We start from the raw sequence: 16951 nt of genomic DNA, 5'->3' as shown, positions 1-16951 counted from the left end.
CTACCATATTTTCCAAAGAAGGCAATAACTTAGCCTTCATTTTGCCTCCTCTGCACATCCAGGGATGTTTTAGAATTAAATTCTTTACCACACTGATTTCTCCAGAAGGTTTAGGAAACATCTGCAACCTTCAAGAAAAAAAGGCCTTTCTGCATAAGCAGTGAAGCAAAGCCTAACATGAATTGCCATCTGGGGACATGACCAACCTTTAGCGAAGTGGAGGTCAGATTAGCAAGAGCTTTCTTGCAGTTCATTATAAAAATCAATGCAAGAGAGACAGGAAGCAGAACTGCACAGCCCTCCTTTTTCTGCCCAACATCTCTGTATCACTCTATCCCAAGAGAAGCTACACTGGGGGGCATCTGAGTCTCTACAGCTCCACCAAAAGCAGAGCTGACATGTTAAACCCAAGAGCAGAATTTTCTTTGTCTGGTGCCCACAGAGGATGGCATCACCTGTTAACCCCATAAGAGCTGACGGGATTGCATTCAGACTGGCACACTTCAGACAAGAGCAAAAACATTTTTCAAAGAGCAGCAGATTTCCTGACCTGGAAGGTACCAGTGAAAATATCAACGTGTGTAGAAATAAGAACTGCAGTTACCAGTTACCAGTTATGTGTCTGCACAAGCAGTAAAAGACAGCTCTAATGGGAGGCACACACTGTGCTGCACAGGCAGCTGTGTACAGCTGAAGCAGACAGCTGCAGGCTGAGAGACCCCTCACCTACCACCACACAGCTGCTGGGTGGGAAGGGGACTAGGAACTGGAGCTAACAGAACTCAGGTGTATGGAGAAGAGACTTACAAAGATCATAAAAAGCGAAAAATGTATGAGAGAAAAAGGAAGAACCACAATGTGAACGTAAGTCAGATGGCAATTACTCCATGCTATGATGGGGTAGGAGGTTGCTGCCTTGCAAACCGTTCAGTGGGGCTCCGAATGGAGCTGTTCTGTGATTGGCAAAAAAGAAAGGAAGAAGCAGGAAAAAGCATGTGAATATGCAGCATTCGATGCTTCTTTGGCAAGCACATATTTTGGAGGAGGAAAAGGATTCTTTGAAAGGCTTTTAAGTTATTAAGTACAACATTAATCTAGAGCCCTATGAAACAGAGCCAATATTTGCATGACCAGTCTCATGCTGACCCAGTGCTGAATAAATTGCAAGCAACTGTCTGTTTCTGATGCTGATTAGATTAGACACTGCCCTCAGAATTATCAGGATAGAGACTCCCTTTCTTGGGGTTTTGTTCTGTGGTTTTATTTCATTTCATTATATTAATACTGAGACCTCTGTTTTCTCAGGGGCCAAACCAATTTTATTCCTCTTGGTTTACTAGCATTTCTCAGTCATCCTTTTCCTTGCAACCCTGCAGCATGGCAAGATTACACAGCATGAGAACTAGTGGTGCTATTCCCACCCCACTTTATTTCTCCCTTTCTCACACTCACACATAGTTCTCACAGGATATATCTGCTCTTCCTGACAGATATAGCTCAAGGGAAGGAAAGACACTTTGAATAAAAATATCTATATATAGATAAAGGCTTTGTCCTTGTGTCTCCAAGGTCTTATTTAGCTAGGATTCATGAAGAAGCATTCCACTGGATAAGAGCAGCACTCTAACCCAGCTCTGGCTGCTATTGGAAAGAGGCTGGGTTAACCAGAGCTCTGTCTCTGACTAGCTGACACCCAGTAGTTCATACACACACCACTGCAAGGTTTTGTTGCTTCCTTTGCAAAGGTTTGGCCAGAGATCCGACAGCGAATATAAAAAAGACATATAGATTAAATCTACTTTAATATGACTACTGTTTGAATTAGAGAAAGTACCCAAGACAGGCATGAGGTTAAGAATATGGAATGTAAAAAAATCTGGATATAAAATTCCTTGGCTGAGTAACCATGGTGCCAGTATGATTTTCGTTAAGACCCTTGCTCAGAACATCACTGCTGGCACTTTTAACCCCTTGTTTTGCTTGCTCTTAGCTTCTCTTGGACACTGTTATCCAGGCTTCCTCCTTTGGTGAGGTTACCAGTTCGTATTTGGCCTCCATGACTTGTCCTTTCACTGGGTGGAGATACAGTTTCCTTACCAGGACACTCAGCAGAACTGTGGCCACCATATAGGCAAACCTGAGGGAAGAATCAGGACAAAAGAAATCAAAACCTTGCTGTGATGTAAATTTGCTGAAAGACAACAGCCAGCTTGAACAGGTTATCCCAGCAGTAACACCAAGATGCTGGAAGCACCTTCTCTCCTGTGCCACACAGACTCACTAGGACTTCCCTCCTTATGCTCACCTCAACTCTGGGCACTCCTGGCTTCCTGAGAAACCCAGCAAGGAGAGGTTTTTCATGGCTAATTCCTCATTGAATCTGTCTGGGTCAAACCTATAAAAGATGAAACACATTAGGGTTTTCTGAGCAAGCACAGCATCCTTTCCCCAAAAACATGCACACATACATAGAGTAAAAAACTGGAAATAAAACAGAGAATCTCACTAATAGTTCTCTCTGGGTCATTCCACACAAATATATGAAGGCAATTGTGCATCCATTCCATCAATGCTCCCAGCTGGTCAGCTGTGTCCTATCTTGCTGACAAACTGAGGTAGTGTGAGACAGGGCTGGAACTGATGTGCAGTGCACAGCTGAGCTGCTGCTGTTACCTGCCCTCTATTCCTCTCCGGGGCACACACAATCTCATTGCTCTCTCTCTCTGCCCCTCTGAGTCCCTTCCTTCTTCAGCTCCAAAGAAACTTCCCTTTTCTCCTTGCCCCTCACCCTTCTCTTCAAGCAGCTGGTGTGTGTATGTGCATGTGCTGGGGAAAGGGAGCCACTGACTCATTCAAGTGAGAAAAGTGGTTTCCAGCTTTAGGATGGTAGAGGCTGTGAAAAAAACATTATTCAGGGCTGGCATGAGTTAAAACAAGGGACACAAATAAAATAACATTCAATTTCAATATTAACCCCCCTCCAAACACAAAATGGACAGAAGATGGTTCTTTTAAATCTTCCTGCTAAATACTTCAAGCTTTCATTTCCCTGCTTAAACATCCAAGCTCTGCTTCCAACAAGGTGAAAGGGCATGTGGGTGCTGATCCTTACATTTGAACTAAAGTGAAAGTTACAGATTTTGTAATAGGAGAGAAAATGCAGCTGCCTAGCAAAAAAGCAGGGGGGGCAAAACAGTGCTTTTGTATAGCAGGTGAAAGGATCACAAGGTCTCCTACTTGGTCATGGAAGTCTTCATCTACCTCAAGCTAAACCTCAACCCCAGCCTTCCTGAAACAAACACACAATGTTCATAGAGTCCCCACTGCCAGTCCCTTGGGGCCTCAGCAAACTGAACACAGCTGTGACCAACCTTGGGAGGCAATCCCTGCCAAGGTGCTCGTGCACTGGTGCATCAATGCCTGACCCCTTTTGAGAAAAGGAGAGGACAAGTACTAAAGGCTCTATTCTTTCTCCTAAATGTCAGCTGTCTGTTCTCTCTGTTTAGAATAACTGACCCACATTTTTTGCAGCCCAAGTGAAGTAAATCAGATACAGGTTAATATTTGCCACCTGGAGGCCACAGGAAGCTACAGTGATTTTATATTTAACCTCCGAAACACTGGCCTAGATCCACTTCAGTTTTCACAGGCAGACTGAAACACTGAAGTAACATTTCCCTTCACCCTGAAAACCCACAACTTCAGACTGACATTTCATCCCTTGCATCATTGTTTCATGATGACAAGCAGTGATTCCAAAGCCATTCAAGTCACTGTTTCACAGAAAACCTTTAACAGAAGTTACCAGCATTAGCCAGGGAATCTCTCTGTATATGCACAAAAAAGTTTTTACTAAATCCACATGCATACATGCCCCAAAACCATGCCCATGGAGACAAACAAACCCAGACCTTCATAAACTGATTTTCTTACAGACTCCCTTTCATCTCCAGAATCTGCTCAAGGCGGGCCCTGCAGCACAAAAGGCTGTGCTGGAAGATCTAATTTAACAAAGCAAAGGAATCAGTTGCAATTAAAGTCGATTCTACATACTTGTATGGTGATGGCCAAGATGAACTATCCTGCAGCATCACACCAAGAGCATAAAGCACAAGGGTCTGCAAAGAGAATTACAACACATCAATGCAGAAGGAAATGCACAATTAATGACACCACTCGACAGCTTTGCTGGATGATGGTTATTCTGACATTACTCATATTTAGGTGGATTAAAAAGACAACAGATTTTCATAATCCATGCCCAGATGTTAGGATTTTAACTTCTAAGAATCATGCTGCAATTGTTGGTGGTTATAGAGGGTGTGACCCCATTTCTCTACGCTTGCTGAGATGCATGCATGGACTACTTTACTCTCTGGAAGGGAAGGTGATATGATAAAGCCTGAAACAATGCTCTTTTAAGCATAACTGAGCCCCATGGGCCCCTTCAAAAGCTTACTCATCCCTGGTGGAGCCAAAAGCAGAAGCAAATCTGCTCAGCAAGAGAACATGAATTTGCAGAGCCTCTCCCACAGAGGAACTGCAGCAAACTTTGAGCTAAACTGCACTTTCATAAGACAGAGCAGCTGCTCAGGTTCAACACTGTCAGAAGAAATGGCCTTCATGCCTCACCCCTGGTCCGGAAGAAGAGGGAACAGCAAATTCCCCTGCAGGAAAGGAGAGTGGCCCAGTGCTCCCAGCACTGCCCTACCTCTTTGGGGACAGTGTGTTGGTCCACTCTGCCCTCCAGCTCCTGCAGCTGTGCAGCAATGGGAGTGAGCTTTGCTGTCCGCACTGTCTCGCACAGCACCTGCCGACAGTACCTGCAAGCAGAAACCCTTGGTGAGTGTAATTCTCACAGAAGCCTGTCCACATCCTTGTGTCAACTGCTGTATTCAGAGGCACTTCTTTGTTTTTCTGGCAAGGAGTCCCAATATCTTTGCAAGAAGCATTAAATCTCATTAACAGCTTTTACAGAAGGTTACTGGAATCCCTCTTCTTTCAGATTTTAAACCAAACTAAATCTGCTAAAATGCACAAATGCACCAGCCCTTTTCCTGTACCTCTCACTCATACAGGAAGCAGCAAGAAAACCACACACTCAATATTCCACTACTGAAACCCTAACACCCTTCCAATACAAAATGCACCTGGTTGCAGCAATGTAACAAATGCAGAAAACATAAATGCACACTGTTGACCAGTCATCATTACTTGTGGCCCTTTCAAAAGAAGATTGGTCCCTGCTTTCTCTCTAAATATCTCTATATCCAGCCATGAAAATGACTGATTACTTCTACTACTTGTGGAAAACTAGGACAGAAACCAAAGAAGACAGTGAGCAAAAATGTTGGTTTGGCAGCCAGGGCACTGATTCTGTGCTTCTCCTCTGCTGCTGAACCTGAAAGGTTTCCTACAGACACCCTGAAGTGAGCACCTTGGTTGGTCCCTGTGTCTGGAGGGCCAGCAGATTCTCTCCGTGTTGCAAGTCATCCTGTGGTTTGATCACTTCCAGAAATCAAACAGGGAGTGAGTAGCTTTTGGCAGGTATCAGACTCCACATGAAATGCCTGTGCCCAGCACATGGCACAGCCTCCCTCTGCATTCCTTCTGTAGGACCCACCTGAGCTGCTCAATTTTCTCATGTGTAATTGGTCCCTTCCCCAGAACACGGTCCATCTCCTTGTAGAGGTTTTGCTGAACATCTTCTGAGGTTGTCAGGAAATAGACTGCCCAGGTACACACTGGGGAAGGAATCAAGACAAGACTGAACCCAGAAAATTCAATCCTTTACAAATGGCATTCAGTTTTCTTACTTCCTGTATTTTCAACATTACTTCTTGGTCTAAAAAAAGGTGACCTCTGTTTACAGCAGGCTGTGCTGATTCTGTATTCAGTGGTAGGAACAGAGGCTGAAATCCTGTGTAACAAGAGGCCCTGCAAGCTACAATTCTCTTCCTGATGCTGTGAGGAGCTTAGGGAGCTGTGCAGGACACTAAAGCACTCAGCCCCACAGCTCTGGCAAAGGGACCACACAGCCCACAAACCCTGGGGAATCAGGGCTATTACACCAACCATGCAAATGAAAGGCTGTTTTATTCAAAGCTTTAGAAAATTCCCTTCTCTGGGGTCTTCCCAAGCACATCTCAGGCAAGTGCTCCAGACAGCCAATGCCTGCAGCTCCTGAAGGGAGCTCTCTGCAGATGTTGTCAAGCACTTTTCCCCCCACATCTATTTTTTGAGGTACTTGAGATTATCTTCAATAGCAGACTGAGGAAAAAACCTTGCATAAGAAATAAGTGTGTAGGATGCAGTTTCCCTAAAGCTACAAGGACATGTTTCTAGCTCTCAAAAATGTCTATTCATGAGAAATATCTGGAATCTTTGACTTGATGATCCTTGTGGGTCCTTTCCAACTCAGAATATTATGTAATTCCATGAATCCATGTGGATTCGAGCCCCTTAAAATTACCGTCTTCCTGGAGTACCTGGAGAGCATATTCTCCAGAGAGAATTACCATAGTTGTCTGATTTACTTCCCACATTCTTTAACACCAAGATGCATCTTGGAGGTTTTCTTTGGAGGCCCAGCTCCACTGGCTGAGCTACAAGTCCAGATAATCATCCTTTTATCATAAGGTATTTTACACAGCTTCAGTTTGTATTATTATTTGTTTGGGTTTTTTCATAAGCTTTACATACATCCCAGAGGAGCTTCTTTGAAAGTCCTCCATACGTGGAACACACCTATTCTCCAGAAATTCAAAGCACCCAGACTGATGCTAGCACTCTAACTTTTTTCCCGTGTGCCTGAGCCTACTTTACAACATGATCTTTGTGGCTTATTTATTTTGGTGTTCTTTTCATCAAATTTAGCATCAATTGTCTGAGGTTAAGAATGCAAGCAAAAAGCAATAGGGAGAAATTCTAAGGTTCACTGTGAGACTGGAAAGGTTGTCAAACACAGCTTAAGTTCAGCTCACTAACTGAGGCTATGTCAAGAGTCTGATGTAAAAATTAGCTTCTTCTATATGTCTGTAGTTCAGGAGAAAGAATGACTAATACAACTTTTTCTTAGCCATGGGTAAGTGTCATCACACGCAGGAATGTAAGGCTGGGAAGTTACCTGCAGCTACTGTACTTACAGTTAGCAGTGATTACACATCCTGCCAAAGAGAAAATCATTGTATCCTCCAGAACCTAGGAAAGAAAATCTACTTCAGGGAATGAAGTCCATAAGACTGTAAAGAGAAAAAAGAAGTGGCACACTCTCCACTCAAGCACACTAAATCCCTTTAGTGCAGAGAGCAGGAAATATATCTAGAAGACATAAACGGAGTTCTCTGTAGAACTTCCACTGGAATTGCATGAGACATGCTTAATATTAACATACTTCTGGATTATAAAAATAGCTATGAAGCAGTGGCAAGGACATCTACCAAAGTCTAATGCAATCAAACAATGCAGGACTGGAAAAATCAAACTAGAAGCCTTGCTTTGGTAAAGAATCTAAGGTAAGATGCAAAAACTTATATTAATCAAAGGCTACAATGTAATGAATTGCCCATTTGGTAAAACTCCATTGGTGTGTAAGGAGGTAACAGCTGCACAGACCTGCTGGTCACTCAGGCTCCCCTGCAGCAAGGTGTCTATAAAGACGTGCCTGTTGAACGATCTGCCTCGGCGCTCCTTTGTAACCTTCCTTAAGATGGATTCCATCTCCACCAGAGCTTTGGAAGAAAAAAGAAATGTTTATTTTAAAACCTGGTTATCCTGGTGCTGCAGAGAAGCAAATCCATCTCCCCAAGCAGATTTTCAGACCAGCTGTCCCTGCTGGGCTCACTTACAGAAGCAGCCTCTGTTACACGTTACTGTCAATTTGGATGGCAGTATCCCCAGTTTAGCTGAAAATGCAGGAACCACAGAACTCAGGTTGCCTATAAAAAGCCATCCTTACAGGTATAACCAAGGTGTTTACTCTGTGGAATCACATAAGGGAAGACAAGTAATGCTGTTGAACCATCAGAGAATGCATTTCATCAGCCCCCACGAAAACACGGATGAGGCACAAAGCTCTGGTTACGTGACCTGCAGAGTTACAGTGGCTACAGCACCAGGACTGATAAAGGATGGCTCTGTGCTAAAGAGGCTGCAGAGACAGAGAGAGGAATGGGGGGAAACGTGGCAGGGTTTTGGCACAGAGTCCCTATAGCTGAAGATATGTCAGTGCCTAACTCCTGGTGACTGCTGTGGGAACCAGGGGGAGTTAGGGACCAAGGTGCCATTGCCTGTCTGGTTTAAACGACCTACTAAGGACTATCCAAGAAACATGGAGCGGAATTTGGGTCTGAAACTCCCTTTATCAAGGCCCAGTTCAGTTCCTTTGTCTTGGAATTACCTTCCTTCCTCTTCTCTGCATAGAAAGGCCAGCAACATGCAAACACCAAGGCTCACTATCTGGAGTTTGTGACATTATGTCCTAATGCATCATCATGCTACAACCCAGGAAGAGAGTGACCACGGGAGGAACCCAACTCAGTGGGGCAGAAGTTGTCCTAAGGTTCTGAAATCCACAGAACCAGAAGTATAAAGAAGGAAACACGGGAGGATTTTGGAGGATTTACAAGCAAAACTTTAGTTCCAGATACAATCTACTTTAGTTTAGTGTCTTACCAATAAATATTGTAATGGTTTAATTATTAAGAATAAAAAAGATAAGACAACCTAAAATTAAAATAACTTACTATAAAATATATGAGAAAGAAAAGTACTGCTGTAACAGACCTGAAAATGATGTTATCTTTTAAGAGTACATGAGAGGCTGTCTGATGGTGTATCCAACAAAGCAGCACCTCTGTACTCGTGTCTCCCAGCCTGTGAGTGGCTGTCTGGCAGTACAGGCCCCAGATGGTGCATCATTTGACTGCTCATACAGGCCAAATCCAGGGGCTCCATCTGCCTCCACCTAGCACAGCTGCTTGCTTCCAAGACAGGCCAAAAGTGGACACTAGGGAACAGAGCAGGAAGGGAGGAGGCACACCCCGATTCGTCCCCCCATCACTCTCCAGACTGGACAGACCCTAGAATGTGACCTGGAACCAGACTCTAGTCCTACAGCTTCTCACATAAAGGCAGCTTGCCACTCAACTCCAGAACAATGATCTAATGTGAGAGTAAGTGCAATGTATCTGGTAGCTTATGGCATGATGAGCAACTCTGAAGAAAAGCCAAGACAACTGGGCAAATGAAGTGCTTTCACATGCTAGCTAATTCCTAAGTATTATCAGAGTGGAAGGAAAACTGTAATTGTGGGAGAAACCTACCATCTTCGTAGTGCTTCTTCCTAGTCGTGTTTTTGTCAAGAGATCCATCCAAGAAGCCTTTTCCAATCTCTGACCAGATCTGGAAGAAGGACAGAAAGAACAGCACCATCACTCACCACAGGCTGAGACTGCTGGGACTATTCTGTTCTTCCCTGCTCAGGAAAATGAAAACACTTAACAAAATTAAGACTTCCTGTCAATTTGGAACTGTTCTTCCCTTTAGGACACCACATCCCATTTCAGATACTATGGCTATGATAGCTGGAATTAAGCTGAAATTAAACAACTGTAATTACAACTGTAGGGAAAAAGCTATGGGAATCTTAAATGGGAGATGGAACTGTTTCTTTCCCACCCAATCACCAGCATATTTAACATCCCAACATGTGGATACAGGTAAGATCTCCTCAGATTTTCCTTTCTCCACAATGTCACAGAGCCTTCAAAAGATCTTCAAAAGGGAGAAGTTCCACTGGCAGTCCCAACAGAGTTTAACTGATTTAGGTACCAAAGACCTCCCAACTGCCATTGGATTTGGGTTCCTGACCCCCATGGATCCTTTAGAAACACCTCATACTAATGACAGCAGGATCAGCAGTAGGATCTTTCTGAAATTTTCAGCTCGGAACAAGTGAAGCAGAGCCCTTGAGCTCATACTTTAAAGTCTCAACAGCAGCTTGTACTGAACTGTACTTAGATACAAGCTCTGTTTTTAGTTTGGAAAAATTTAACAGGAGCTTTCCTGGCTCTTTGGGACACTTACTGCATCATGGTGCCTGCGGAATCGGATGACTTCCCGGTCGTCTTCAAAGCTGCTGCCCATAGCTGTCTGCGTGACAGACTTCATGGCAAAGCCCAGCATGTGCTGGCAGAGTGGCACATGTTGTGCCTCAGGGAGAGACAGCCATTTGGCCAGCAGCTCTTCTGACAGCTTGAGAGGGAATGAACCATTAGTTAGCAGTAACACCAGCAGTCTATTTACCAAACACGCCCTGGACACGTTCCCACCCACTTCCTAAGGCAGACCACACTTCCATGGCTATGGAATAATGCTAAACTCTTTTCCAGGTTTCTTCCCATTATTAAAAACAATAAAGTTTTAGCCTCCAATCTTCTGCTTCTTTCAAGGCTCTCCCCCAACACGGCAAACCTACCCCCTTCTCTTGTTCCCTCTATCACAAAAGAAACCTTAAACCCCTTAGTACTGACAGCTTCAGAAGAGGAAAACAGATCATATTCTGGCTGCTGGACTAAATCAATATCACCTCTTTGTGGCCCCAAAAGCTGGTTCCTTGCTCCATCATCCTGTCCTGGGAAATATATCTAGAATCCAGGTGCTCCAGTATCTTTAACTGCATCTGGTATCTTGGCATAAAAATTAAGCAAGCTCGGCCCTTCCCCCAGCCCACCGGAGCTAAGAGAATGCAAATATTCACACCATGAAAGGCGGAGGCTGTTTGCCATTTCAGATGTTTATAGCTCCAGCACTAATTTGAATGCAGTTCCTTTATCCTAGTGATCATTCTCACTAAACTTTCCCCTGTGAGCCACACAGGCATTCTCTGCTGTACAAAGGCAGTTACCTTCTGGATGACAGCAAAGTTACTTTGCAAGGACTTGGTTACACCATTCTCATACAGTTTTCTCCTCATGTGGCTCTCTCCTGTATCCCCATTCAGGCTGGACTGGTACCGCAAGAGGGATTTCAGCATTGTCTCAAAGGGATCCACTGAAAGCAAACAGAGGGAACACCATTCAAAAGTCACACTACACAGGGCTGATGAAAACAGCAGCCTCTTTAATCGGGTTCTGCTGCCTCTGGGCAGTGAGCCAAGTGTGGCTCCTTCCCCTCCAACAGTCTCTTTGGGCTGTCAAGTTTCTCTTGCTCAGTGTGGGCTCGTACCTCAGTGTCTTTTCTCTGGGGTTGATTGCTGTCCTGTGATCAGCTCTCCCTGCAGAGCTTGCCTGCTGGCTCTACCAAGTAACTCTTCAGAGGTTGTTCCCCATTTGCCAGTTGCCAGCTGGTTCTGCCATCTACTTGGTGACAAGAATGAGTGTGGCATGGTCCTTTCCCTTCTCCTCCAGCCTGACCTGCAGTCTCTTCAGCACATTCCCCTTCACATCTGGTGTGTTCTCCTGCCTGAACGCGGCTGTGCACTCAGGACATAGCAGCTCACACGAGAGACATGGCCAGAAGCTGCTCTCTGCACTCCTTCCCTTGCATCCCAGACACAGGAAAGCTTGTTTGATTCCCTACTGCTCCTGCATGATTCCTCTTGCGTGCACTGAGTTCCCTGCTGAGGAGCCCTTCTCAAACTAGCACCTCCAGCATAGGAGCTCCTACAGAAAACCAAACCCCACTAAGCTACAGAATGCTTTCTACTGCTAATCATCTTTCTATCTTCAATCCTTCCACACAGCCATCGGTGTACAATCTAGACAAAACCACGTCACTTCCCAATCCCTGCCTCATTTCAGTTAGATTTTTAACTCTGAATTTCATCACCAAGGATCTCTATTTAATAAATCTGCTAAAGGATATTAGGTGTCAATGCAAAACTGTGCAATATAGGACGGCATATGTTTTTTCCCTTTCTGGAAACCTTTTAGCGTGTCTTGTGGAACCAGCAGGGTCTTTAAGGAACTATTTGGAAGCTGCAGCCAGGGTTTTCAAGAAGGATATTGTCACTATTTATCACAGTCTGTTATTTCTCCCAGATGGAGAGTGAAACCTCTGAGGCATCAGAAAACATCAAGGCTGGGCTAGAGACATATGACTTTACCAGCTGTGGACGTATCTAGGATTCCCCAGAGACTGGGGCCTCATTATGCTACTAGGCAGACTGACAAGAGGAGAAAATTCCCACCTGCAGAGGACTTACTACCTAAAGACATAAAAGCAGCTAACAAGGCCAGAGGCATGAATATGGTAATCTTTCCCAAATGTTTTTCTCTCACATCTTTTCCTTTCCAATGTTTTTAAGCTCTGCATCTCACCCTCCTTCCCACTTTGAATGACAAGGAGCACGAGCATGTGTCTTTTGGCAGAGCAGATGGTACCTGCGGCTCTCCACGCGGCGCGAGCTGTTCCGTGACTCTAGCTGCTGCTGCTAATTCCTCCTCCAAGGTACTTTGGTAGCTGCTGTTCATGCCACAGATCCCTGCTGACTGGCACTGGCACAGCCAGGCACAATACTGGGTAGCCAGGAAGACACATGGCAGGTGGCAAAGCCCACACAGAAAAACCGGCAAGCAGAGGCATCTAGAGAGGCTGGAGGATGCTTAGAGGCAACACCTGCTGAAACTGAAAAGTTTTCCTTCTGCACACGAAAGAAAACTGCTGGACTAGCCATGGGCTCTGGGTTTTTTCCTCCCACTGTCCCTAGACTAAACTGGCAATCCCATACACACTGACTGTTGTGCACTCGGGGCTGCAGAGCCCAGGCTGCCCTTTTGCTGAGGGCTGGCTCTGCCTCGTGCTGTTGGGAAAGGGCTACTTCTGCACAGCTGTGGGAAGAGAGGGACTGCACTAGGCATGAACTGCCTCTGGAGAGAGCTCTGTTCATCCTTTGTCCTGGAGAAAACACCTCCAGGGTCCCGTTTTCAGCCCTCCTAGTGATACATATCAGAATTTCCACTGTTCTCTTCGCTCACATGGAGATCTCCCCATCCCAGAAACCTCATGAGTGCTGTCCTGGACACCACTGCAAGTAAATACAGAAAAAAGATCTAACTGAGATCGAGCACAACTGAAAATCAGAGGCAGAAAGGACCTCTGAACCTGCACTAAAATGCTCACAGAACAGCAATGAAGTCCTGCTCAGACAGACCAGGACCCATGGCTCCATCTCCAGCACTCAGTGTGCTTCAGGTCCATTGCCCCAACCCAAAAAGCAACATCAACTCAGGAGAGTGTTCCAAGCCGGTCTCTGAACCCACAGCTCCTGGCAACCCTGCATTAGTCCAGATCCTTCACATCCACATCATTTGTAGGCCTGAACCGCTTCCCCAGAGCCACCCAGGGGAATCACCAGTACCAGCTACAAAGTTCTACTTCCTTTGAATTCTCCTTGCAAATTAATCTCAACCAAGCTTTAAGAGGCCATGAAAACATACCAATTTCAAACACTGCTTGAAGCCTAAGGAAAACGAGTCTCCTGGCATTGGAAATGCTTATAACTATGAATCCAATTAGTCCAGCTTCAAGGCTTTGATGAGAAATGCATTATCTGCACCTCTCTCTCTGTCTCCAAGAAGTTTGGCTACACCTATGACACGCATATGAGATGAGAGGAACCTTTGTGTGATACCTGGATCCAAATCCTGTATCTCAGCCTTGGAAACCAAATGCCAGGTATCCATGAAGATGGATGGCAGCTTCAGGCACTGCAGCTGACTGAGGAAGTCACATGGCATGGGTTTTCAAGCAGGGCTGAAGAGTCAGGGGTTGGATACGACGCAGTCCACTGTGGGCTGTCTCCTGTCCCACGGCACTGTGTGCACAGCAGAGATACAGGCAAGAACACATCTCCGATAAAACTCCAAGCTGCCCAGAGCCAGTCTGTGGTTGAGACCTACTATAACCCCTATCCCCACTCACCAAGAAAGGATACAGGAAGGGCTTTGCTACAGCTACTCAGCTACTACTGTTCATACCTCAATGCTTCAGGAAATAGAACCTGTAAGATTTCTCACCTCTAATAAAGTTGAAGCACTTCAGGCAAGCATCAGTGCTAAAAGGAAAGCAGTGATACAACTAATATTGCTGCTCTTCCAGCTCTGAGAATGTAAGAACCCTCCTTCTCAAGCCTGTTGCCTTTGTGACAATCCCCTCATAAGCGCTTTCTTTGTCTGGGCTGAACACACTTTCCCTAGCTTCTCCTGCATGACAGGCTCCCCACTTCTCTGAGAGCACTGGCAGCCTTTACTTGCACTTGCTTTATTCAAAATTATGCTTAAGTGTAGGGGTCAGAGCTACACACAGGATCCAGGTCTGACTCATGCTCATTTTGTGCAAAAGTCCTCTCTTTACAGAAAATCCATGACTCAGTGTATCGTTTTTCTTCCATGGCCATGTCATCCCACAGGCAATTCACACAGTCCTCTTTTTCTCCTCCTGTTGCTGCTCCTGCTGTTCCAGCCCTCAGCGATATCCATCTCACTCTGCTGCCCTGTGCCAACAAAGGGTTCCAGAGTAATGCCATCAGCGTAGGACGCGAACATAAGATGGAGTATTTCATGTCCCCAACACTGCATTTCACTTTTCCAAGACAATCCAGCCTTAATCTCCCTTTCATTTATCAGTATTCAAGCAAATTCTGAACTGAATCCCTGACTTAAACACAGTTCTATCACTTTCCTCGTCTAAATATCTAATTATTGAAGTATAACGTGCATTTCCCATTTATCCCCCATCCTTAATAAAGCATGTTTAGCCCTTGGCATAGCAGGATACTAGGCTAACCAGTAGCTGTCTGTGTCACCTAATTTCCTGCATTTAAGTCCAGGCACTGTATTTCTCTTTCTCCAGTACTCAGATCCTCCCAAACTCAGAACATTTATGAGAACGTGCCTGCACAGGGGCCTGTCACCACTTCTCTGAGCTTTGAGAAAGTGACTGTCTGCTTAATTTCTGCCAAACACACTTGAGAGCATTCAGATCTTTCAGGGTGGTTTTCCACCTTCTGGAGTGTCATCGTTATCCACTGTGTCTTGCTGATCCTTGTTAACTCCCACTTCTTTCCCAGATTGTCACCATTTCTTTTTTTGATTCTGTCAGGCAACTGTACATGAAGCTTACCCCTGACGACCCCAGCAGAAAGTGAGCTGAGAGATCTGCCTGTGCCTAAAGACAGCCTACAGGATCAGGTCAGAGGCGTGCACCCAGCACCGCAGTCAATCTTGCAAGATAAAAACTGGGAAAGCGAGAGATTAAACCCAAACATCAATTGCGTTAATTTACTGAGTGTGATAACCTTGGGAAGCAAAATAACCACCTAAGAGGCTTAGGCCATAAACTGAAATACTCTCCCATGACTTAGATGGTCAACTCAGCTACCAGCACCACCAACCGCTTCCAAGACTGGAAGATCATTAAAGGTTTTCACCACAAAAGTCTGCACACCAAAAGAAACATGAAAGGTAAAGAACTTCTCCAAATTACAGTTTGAAAAATCTCCATGCTGAACCATACATGGCAGTTATCACAAACTAGCAGAGCTGTTTTCAGACTTAATTTGGCAAAGTTTACCCTCATAAACTGTGTTTCAAACTGCTTTTTAAATATATGCCAAGTGGCTCGGGATGTTCACCTTGCTCTATCAAGTGACTAATGAGCATGATGCTTTCCCTGAACGTTTGCCTGTAGAGAGATGGTAAAAGACACAAGCATACTGATTTATTGATGGCCACCGGACAGCAGCGACCCTTGGTCACTGCTACTCAAGTCCAGTAAGCAGGACCAAAGTCATACCTGAACCACCAGGTTAACTACAAACTCCCATTTTCTCTCAACGTAGAATGAAACCCCAACTTCCTCTGACACCCTTCCTTTGATGCCCAGCGAGGCCAGAACAAATGGACTCAAAGATAACAGGAAAGACACTTACACAGCCGGTTGGGGTTCATATGCTGTTTCAGGAGATCAATGGAGCCGAGACTGACAACAAGACGCCTTCCAAACCAGAAGGAGACCAGTGGCCCATATTTCTCATGAAGGTTCACAAGAAACTCGTGTAAACTGCTGCTGACAATGATATCTGGCAGGTTGCCATCCCTGAGAAACACAGAGGGTATCTGGTCATGAACAGCATCCTCTGCTAATGCCGAACTTAATGCAGAGACAGAAACCACTTACTTTTCATCAGTTGGAGCCAGCCCAGGAATACCTGATGCTTGCCTAGATGCCTAGAGTAAAAGGAAATGCATCAATCTACATGAACTTCAGATTTTATAAAGGTCCGACAGCTTTCCGACAGGGGAGATGAATTTTCCATACCAATACTACTACACTACGTACAAACACGAAGGAGAAGCTGGATATGCTACATCTGCAGGCTTTAAACCTGCTAAGCTGATAAACCCCAAGTGTGTGTCTGGTGCCACTGGTTAAACCAGGATTATTCACTCGGTTAGATGAAAGATGTCTGCGTAAAGATTTAAAGGGTCAAGTTTGCAACGTAGGATCTTACATACAGATTTGCCCCGGAGGCCTGCAAAAACGCAAGGCGCGCCTCTGGAAAGCGGGATTCACTCCCGGAGCTCGTAGAGCCGGAGGAGTGCCGGGAGTGCTCTGTCCCGGGAACGCCCCGGCCGGCAGCTTCTCTCGCAGGCCTCTGCCACGTCCCGCCCGGGCCCGGGGTAGGGGCCGTGGGCACGGCCCGAGCCCAGGGGCCGTGGGACGGGCCCGGGGCTGCCCCGGCCCAGCGGCCGCTCGCTCTCCGCCCGCCCGCAGCGGGGGCCGGGCCGGGCCGAGCGCCCCCCGCCCCACGGCCGGCAGCATTACCGGGTACAGGTAGAGCACGGCGCCCACGAGGATGAGCAGGAAAGTGACGGCGAAGATGGCGAAGTCCAGCATGGCCAGGCCGGGGCGGCGGAGCGGCGGCGGCTCGGCCCCACCCCGGGGCCGC

The 16951-nt window shown here is 45.8% G+C and overlaps 1 protein-coding gene across 1 annotated transcript; it reads right to left on the bottom strand.

The window, feature by feature from the left end:
* Positions 1 to 1785: 1785 nt before the first annotated feature.
* LOC120754899 (cytochrome P450 20A1) lies at positions 1786 to 16950 on the bottom strand. Its single transcript, XM_040069126.1, has 13 exons — positions 16828 to 16950; positions 16180 to 16229; positions 15932 to 16098; positions 10907 to 11052; positions 10087 to 10254; positions 9324 to 9402; positions 7615 to 7730; positions 7146 to 7200; positions 5624 to 5744; positions 4712 to 4823; positions 4054 to 4118; positions 2306 to 2395; positions 1786 to 2137 (listed from the first exon to the last, which is right to left on the bottom strand). The coding sequence occupies exons 1-13, from the start codon at positions 16897 to 16899 to the stop codon at positions 1987 to 1989; spliced, it is 1392 nt and encodes a 463-aa protein (XP_039925060.1). The 5' UTR covers positions 16900 to 16950; the 3' UTR covers positions 1786 to 1986.
* Position 16951: the final 1 nt, after the last annotated feature.

Source organism: Hirundo rustica, chromosome 7 (assembly GCF_015227805.2).
Source record: "Hirundo rustica isolate bHirRus1 chromosome 7, bHirRus1.pri.v3, whole genome shotgun sequence".
NCBI lineage: Eukaryota > Metazoa > Chordata > Aves > Passeriformes > Hirundinidae > Hirundo > Hirundo rustica.
Note: the sequence above shows the minus strand (reverse complement) of the source record. Positions and strands in the feature narration are given on the sequence as shown.